General features: G+C 33.8%; 1 protein-coding gene across 1 annotated transcript; it reads right to left on the minus strand.

Annotated features, from left to right (window-relative positions):
• Positions 1–1514: 1514 nt before the first annotated feature.
• On the minus strand, positions 1515–5506 carry PEPKR2 (phosphoenolpyruvate carboxylase-related kinase 2). Its single transcript, XM_078302391.1, has 4 exons — positions 5183–5506; positions 4416–4853; positions 2978–3274; positions 1515–2183 (listed from the first exon to the last, which is right to left on the minus strand). The coding sequence occupies exons 1-4, from the start codon at positions 5412–5414 to the stop codon at positions 1855–1857; spliced, it is 1296 nt and encodes a 431-aa protein (XP_078158517.1). The 5' UTR covers positions 5415–5506; the 3' UTR covers positions 1515–1854.
• Between the last annotated feature and the right edge of the window lie 2889 nt (positions 5507–8395).

Below are 8395 nucleotides of genomic sequence, written 5' to 3' on the forward strand. Positions count from 1 at the left end.
AAATATAAAAGTAGGACGCACGAATCTTAAAGCGAATTGGACGAATTTGGAAGTTGGAACCCATCGAATATTATTATTATAATTACTATTATTATTATAAACAAATCTGTAGACATACATTGAAAAACAAATTACGTTACAGTATATCATTTGCATAATTTGGTAAAACATAGAAAAATTGCCCAGCCGGTACTCCCAACAATATTTTTATTGAACAAACAGGATAAGAAAGAACAATTTTTCTATGACTTTCAATTTGGATCGATATTAACAGTGGCATGACCCGGATCGATCCATGTATTAGAATCAAAACATTAACAAGCCAGTCAATGACGGATTCAAATAGAGTGAACGGGTTATTCGATGCCATTTCGTTTTTAATTTTTTTTGTATTTATAAATAAATTTTTATACAACTAAAAATAAAATACTATCCATACTGTAAAATTCATCTTATATTTTCCATGAAAAAATTATATAACCTCCGTAATAACTTAGAAAATTAGCAAGTTGCTCTTGCTCAATAATTTATCTAATTTCAAACTAGTTATCCACACAAACAAATCTACAGAAAATCCCTCAGCACAGAAAAAATAACTTTTGCATTGTCGTGCCCTGATTGTCTCTGACTTTGGTGAGTTACGACAGAGACATGCACCAGCCACGAGCCTGTTTTTTCTCAAAGCTGGTCAGATTTTATGAAACAGATTCTTGGATGGTACGCGAAGCAAATCGTTATGTACTCGTCTTATATCATAAATTAACACGTTATATATTTTTCCTCAAAGTTTATGATACATAATATCAGAAAGAATATGAGGTGTGAAAAATCTGAACCAAAAAAATCACAGAAGACAGAGAATGCGGTGTCGGGGTTCTCAATATCAAGTTCATATCCTCCGAGGTAACATAATGTTTCTGTTTAGATTCAGACCGTTGATCTGATGTGGAATGCAATAATATCTTGAATATTCGTGCGGATTCTGATCGAACGGTCAGGATCTAAACAGAAATATTCTGTTACCTTAGATACTATGAATTCCTAAAAATCAGGATCGAAGATCTGTGTCCACCAATGATCAATTTTTCATAAAAAAAAAAAATCAATGATCAATATTAAATGCACTTATATCTTTGATCCCTGAAATTTTAAATAATTAGTTTTCTGAGTTCTTTCAGACTTTCACCCTTATTGTTCTCTAATACAAACATGGAGTCATATACTCTTGAAGTACGAAAGAAATCTATTAAAAAATCATATATACATCTTAAAATATTCTTTATCTGTATCTTATAAGAAGTATAACACTTAATAATTATGGTTTATATTTGTTTTAGGCAACTAATTATGGTTTATATCCATAATTATATAATCTAAAAGTCATAACTTAAATTTTAAGTTCATATCAAACATAAATAACTTTAAATCACGGCTTAAGTTTTTAATATCAAACATCAATAAGTTGAGCCATTTTAATTTAAAGTAAGCAGTTTAATCTCCAAAACAACCAAACATTGAACTAAAAGCATGACCTAAGCCAGGATGATTTCATTGTGAACAACAGAGTTGGCATTCATTAATTAGTAGAGCTGAAAAAGGGCCACAGATATTTACAGCGAATTTACAATGCATGATCAGCTCCCATCTACCGAGCATACATGAACTAAGTTAACCAAAAAGTAGAGGCTTATAAACTACCGTATGCCAAGAGTAAATACTAAATACCAATTATTTATTAACTGCTGACAAATGTTAACCACCAGTTAACCACCGAGCATAATCAGAAAATTTTTGCTGACTCAACCAACTAAGATCAGTTCGATCTTCTTATCTTCGAGAAACAATGATCAGAACTCAGAATGCTGTACAGAGATTAGTCTTCAAGCCAAGTCCAGCAGGGGCTGGTACAGGCCCACATATTCGGCTCCTCTTTGGCTCTGATATCTCTATACGTGCAACTGCAGCTGTGAGGGCATTAATGTATTCACACTCGGCGCCATCATGTGACTCCTGACTTGAGTCCCTGTGATGAGACTCCTGACTCGAGTCGTGGCTCCATCTTCCAACGGGTAAAACTACTGGTGCACCCCTTGGGATGTTGTTTGTGATCTGCAGATTAGTGTATTTCGCTGCACTGTCTCCACTGGAACTACAATCAGCGTAGGTCATGAACCATGGGTGACCTGAATTACATGACAGAATTCACAATCAGAGTATAAGAACCCATGTGTGTGTGTGCATGCAGGGCAGGGGGGATGCATTTTGCTCAAGCTAAATAAATAGTTTTTTTTTTTTTTAAATTAACCTTTCAAAATCTCATTTTTCACAATATATAATGGAGTTGGCTGGCGTGCTATGGGTAGTACCGTGACAAGCTACGGCCTTGAATACTTATCAAATTGACTTCGAACAACGAATCCAAACTGTTGAAACCAATCTACTGACGAGTGATGCATTTACTTGCTAATATATAATTTTTTTAATTTAGTACGTAGTCAAGTGGTCAATAAATAATGAAAATGAATGCATTAAAATTAACTTATAAATCTTCAATTTTTAACCACTTAACTTCGTACTAAATGAATTAAAAAATTTATAAACTTGGCATGTTAACACATCACTCGTGAACTAGATCGATTTCAATGGTTTGGATTCGCCACTTGAAGCATATCCGATAGATTTTGAAGCCGTAGCAAAGCATGTCACTATAGTAACCCATAGTATGTTAGTCAACTCCATATATAATAATGCACTGCTAATAAGACCAGTTTGTATTGGTGCCACCCAGTCCATACCAGGACCAGACACCCCAGTGCTAAGTCATATCCAAGCCTTCTGCCAAATTTCCCATTTTGGGCTAAAACTTGTTATAGCTTTTTTCAGCTTCAATTTTTTTACAGGAAACTGACTTGAAGACAATAAGCTCAAAAGGCAATAGCAATAGATAGGTTCAGGCAGCAGAAAAATTAAATCTTACCAAGGACTTCATTAGCGCTTAATCGGTCTGAAACATCACGAGTTAGCATTCTGCTCAACAAATCACGTGCAGGAAGGGATACAGACTGCCACGCGGCACCATGGAAATCCAGCTCAATCGTCTTAACAGCCTCAAAAATGTCTTCGCGTGAAGCACCTCCAAAGGGAAGGTAGCCCAGTAAGAGAAAATGCAAAAGCACTCCGACGCCCCATATATCAGTTTTTTCATTGTAGAATCCAGTGAGCACTTCCGGGGAAACATATGCGGGGCTCCCGAAAAAACCAGATAGCTTTTGACCTGTACAAATTCAACAAACTCTTTCTCATACGAACATAAGATCCACTGTACTAATAAACAATAGATTTAATGCAAAATAACTCTCCAATCAATCAAGCCAAAGACCAAGGATTTCAGTTGATATGGGGTCCTAATGATATATATAGAGATCAAAACACAAATTTTAACCATTAACTTGATCTACTTGATGAGCCGAGTAATTGCATAATGGCAAAACTTTCATATTTTGGGCCATTGTATTTTAAGGTTAAGAGATTCATTTTTCAACAACTTAAATCTCATACAAAACTAACTCAAAAAATGAAAAATTTGAACAAAGACTATTAGCTAGTCAAGTGGATCAAGATCAACAGTTTCAAATTCGTTGTTTGGAGCCAATTCCATGGTCTTAAGTTCACTCACCAACAGTATACTATATAAAGTTTAAATATACAAAGAAAAGATACAATCTTCCTAAAGCAATAAGACTGGAATGGCAGCATCCGATAAACATAAACACGTTGAGAGTTGAAATATTTATATTGACAAAACTTGCAAGCCTAATCCCCTAATAGACTTCAATTCCAAGAAAAAATTACATAAAATGTCTACAGAAAGTACACAGACAAACAACTTAAAAAAATGTTAACACTACCTGACACCTTGGCCCTCTATTACTTAACTGTTAGCAACAAATTCACCTCTACTTTTTGCAAGAAATTTTGTCCCACATATACTCCAGAGTTGACGAAACTGACTCCAGAAAGATTTGAACCAAATTAAGTTAATTTGGACTTGACCCAGGTTAGGACTCGGACTTGCACCAATCTGCACAAGTTACGCATACAACGAGTAATTACTTTCCAGGCTCTGTACCAACACTAACTATGGCACCAATGTCAAGGTTAGTGCATTACTTGGCTAAGTTGCTAGAACATGCAAACAAACAAGTTTCACAATTTCAACTGCTCCTCAGTTGCACCAGTAAAGAACATTACTAAAAAGGGAAACAATGTTGGAACAACTAAATTTATTGTAGTGAGCACAATTTCATTTTCCCACTCCTATCATAACTCGGGAGATTTTCAAGTAAAAGCTCCCATTAAGGCTCCAGAAATTCAGTAAAAGATCTCAAAAGTAAATATAAGTAGCAAAAGCATACCATCAGAAAGCCGTGTAGCCAACCCGAAATCGGCGAGCTTCATTCTGCCAGATTCCGTGAGTAGAATATTCTCAGGCTTAATATCCCTGTGTACCACCCCCATTTCGTGACAGTACTTGACGATCCCCATCAACTCCTTGACCACTTCAGCTGCATTTCTCTCACAAAACTGAGCCTGCTCCTTCACCAAAAAATCTGACAGCCGACCACCAGAGCACAACTCCATGACTATGTAAAATTTATCTTTATCATCAAAAACTTCTTTGAGGGTTACAACACCAGGATGGCCTGAGAGGTGCTGCATTATCTCAACCTCTATGTGGGCCGTGTTCTCTTCACCAGTATCCTTCAGAAGCTCCTTGCATGCAAAATGTTCACCGGTCAATTTACTGTAGCAGATGTGTACAGATCCAAACCTGCCGCGACCAAGCTCTTCACCTAGTTGAAGAATAGAATTTTGTCAGAAGGTTTAGGAGAACCATTTAAAATCATATCATGCTAATTCAATCTGTAATTGACACTGCCCTATAAGAACATTGTGAAAGCATTATAACCCTAAGCAGGAATAACCTAATCCAAGTATGACAACAGCGAATTTGGTACCAGATGGTCAGGGCTAGTACAGCTATTCTGTTAAGCGTAAAACCTTAACAACAAGCACTATGGTAAAGTTTTTCCTTCAATTGGTCGCAGTTTCTTTCTCTGAATTTCATTTTTGTTCCACGATTTATTCCATTAATTTGTTCCAATCGACTAAATCTACATACCTATCGAGTAGTACTGATCCAGATTCTTTTTTCTCCCGAACTGAGCAGCCACCTCAACGCACCCGCTCTTCCGTTTGAGCCCACGGCAGGCTCCGTCCGGCGACCCGCGTTGCGCCGCTGGTGCCTGTTTCTTGCTCTTCTTAATCCGGCGATCAGTATCGCCGCGACTGCGCGGTCCGGAAGCGGATCCCGACCTGCTCGTCGACCTCCTCTTTTTCTTGGGTGATTCCATCTAGCTTAATTTGGGAAAATACCTCAGATCGCTGTAGAGGGGACGGAGAGAGAACCCGACCGATATTTTAATATATAGCATAAAGAAAGGCTATTTTAGAGGGGGTGGTGTATTGAATGCATCTATTCTAATTTTGAGAGTTAAAATTTCTTTTTACGCTTCAATACTAAATTTATCCTTGTTATTCTTATTCTTTAAATCTTTAATAATCTACTCTCTCTCTATATATATATAGAGAGAGAAAGAGATTGTGTGACTAATATGCTTTCAGTAGCATATGGATCAAAGTACTATCGATCCAAATTTGAAATTTTAAAATCCAAAAAGTCGATCTGAACTGTTTATTTTATTCTCCATATTAATATGTACTTGGAGACCAAATTTTATATTTTTCTGAATTTTTTTACTATTTATAAAACCAACTTGAGAATCGCTGATTCAACGGTGGCTTCTGATTTTACTGTTTTGTTAAGCCACCGTTGAATCATTAATTTTCAAAGTAGTTTAATAAATAGTAAAAAAATTCAGAAAAATGTAAAATTTGGTCTCCAAAAACATATTAATATGGAGAACAAGATGAACGGTTCAGATCCACTTTTTGAATTTTGAAATTTCAAATTTGAACCGGTAGCACTTTGACCTATATGCTACCAAAAGCATATTAGTCTCTCTCTCTATATATATAAATTCATTAATACCTTTAAGTGTACATGAAAAATAATAATTAAATGTATTTATATACTAAATAGAAAGTTTGTTGCACAATTCTTTTGCATGCTAACCTTTTGTTTTAATTAAATGCTGAATTTTTTTATGTATAAAAACATGTATTTCATCCCAAAAAAATAGGTTCTTTATCCAATCTGTAAAAGAAAAAAGGAAAATTTTCATAAATAATTAATACTAAAATGAAAGTGTGTGAAAGGATGTAGATCTCAAATTGGACAGCCTTGAACTTGTAATTTATGTTATTTTTCTTACTAGCAATGCAATATCTGACACAATTCTTATTAATATGATGATTATCTCTCTGTGTTTTTTTATTCAAACTAAAACAACATTGTTTTTAACAATGCAGCAACCAATTCCGTATATTTTAGCATTTCTAAAATCAATTAACCAGGAAAAATGATCCTCTCTGGCGGACCACTATGTCATTTATTTATAGGTTTGGGAAACTAACTAAAGCTTGTAAAGTAAAAAATTATTAGGCATAATGAAAATATAGAAATGTGTAAAAAAGAATATATAAGCACCGACGAGTCATTTTACAATATTATGTAGCGTAAAAATACCAAAATATGAATCAAATTTTGCAAATGAATAAATATATTTGTGTCACTTTTCTTCTAATGAACTCCAACGTTATAAGATACTAATTAAATGCCATTGTACAACAAATTAAAAACATATATTATTACGTACTATTCCATATTTTATTGGAAGTGCTTATAAATTTTCAATTGTTGTTATGCTCAATGAACATGCACGAAAAATAATTTAAAATCAATAATAATGAAAATTAGGAGTACAAAACACTTACTAGTAATATATTTGCGATTTCATGCATCCAATCTTTTCTTATTTCTTGTCAGAACAATTCATGCCTCGACATAATTAATTAAAATAAATCCTTGGTACAAAATAGGATGAAACTAGTATTTTTTTCTAAAATTTTATTTTTAGCAAAGATAAAATTAGTTTATCATTATCAAATAAATCCTAATCTTCCTTAGTAGCCAAATTAGTTTTCATGATAAATTATAGTTAATGCCATGTAAATGTAAGCAATAAAAAAATCAAATTTATCCATAACAATTTACGGATCTGTATCCTCTTAGAGTATTTGAAGATTTCTCTTACTTCACGGTTTGAGATTAAATTTCAGCTGCTTTGAGATTCAGACTAGCACACGAGACAGTATTATTGAGCTTTGTGATTTGTGCCAAATTTAAAAGAACGATCCAGATTCACTAATTTTTAAAAGATTTCCTTTTGTGATAACAGAGAGGATGTGAATTCAACAATTTACTTCCATAAAAATAAGGGCCTAAACCATTGGCAACGCTACGATCCTTTGTTATTTTTGTAAAGAATCAATTAAGTTCAGAATTAAAAAAAAAAAGGAAAAATAGGGCGAAGGTGGTATAACAGTAGAAGAATTCATTATGCGCGAAATATTTTAAAGTAAGCTCTCTCAAAATAGCGCTACCCATTCTAGAGATACGCCCATTATAAATAGGAGAAATTTCATATATACTGCTAAAAACTATGTAATTATATATTTATCACTCTAAAATCGATAATTACGTGGTTACCATTTAAAATTTTAATAACTCACATATTTATCCAATATAAATTAAATATCTATTAAATATACGCAAAATTCAAATTAATTATGTTTAAAATGTTAAAAATTATAATGAATGAAAATTGATTCATTTTCTCTGTACTCGCTTTAACAATAGATAATAATATTAAGTTGTGCTTCTCTAACCACCCTGACTTGTCTCCTACCACCATCTCATTCGAGACCAATTACGACAGCATTTTTGACCACATCTCATTCGAGTGCAATAAGAAAATGAAGAGCAATGTTTGCAATTTCTAAATTACTTGCACATGTTTTATGATGGATTCTCCTCATCCTTGAGATTCCCAATTAGAGTACCAGAAAGGTGGTCATCACTGCGTACGCTTTTGATACAACAGTACTCTACAAGCAAAATGCAATGACATGTGTCTCAAGCAAATTCAAGTTATATTTAAACAACAAGGTGCTCAAATTCATTTGCGATTACATGCGATGCAGATGCAAATATCAAGGCAATTATGCAGAATACTTGTTTTAATGTGGATTTCAGGACCTACTTTTGACATGACGTAAAGTTATATATGATACACTATTTCAAATGAGAATTTCATGATTGTTTTGTTATAAACTGTACCAAAATTCTGAAAATATATTGAGCCTACTCTAA

The sequence above is a fragment of the Carex rostrata genome, chromosome 1 (genome assembly GCF_964058835.1).
Source record: "Carex rostrata chromosome 1, lpCarRost1.2, whole genome shotgun sequence".
NCBI lineage: Eukaryota > Viridiplantae > Streptophyta > Magnoliopsida > Poales > Cyperaceae > Carex > Carex rostrata.

What these genes read in the sequence shown, in the direction of transcription:
- PEPKR2 (XM_078302391.1), bottom strand. Translation starts at nt 5,414, where the DNA reads ATGGAATCACCCAAGAAAAAGAGGAGGTCGACGAGCAGGTCGGGATCC. An exon ending in GGATCAGTACTACTCGATAG is followed by an intron (nt 4,854 to 5,182) that starts GTATGTAGATTT and finishes TTCTTCAACTAG; the next exon opens with GTGAAGAGCTTGGTCGCGGC. An exon ending in AAGCGCTAATGAAGTCCTTG is followed by an intron (nt 2,184 to 2,977) that starts GTAAGATTTAAT and finishes CATGTAATTCAG; the next exon opens with GTCACCCATGGTTCATGACC.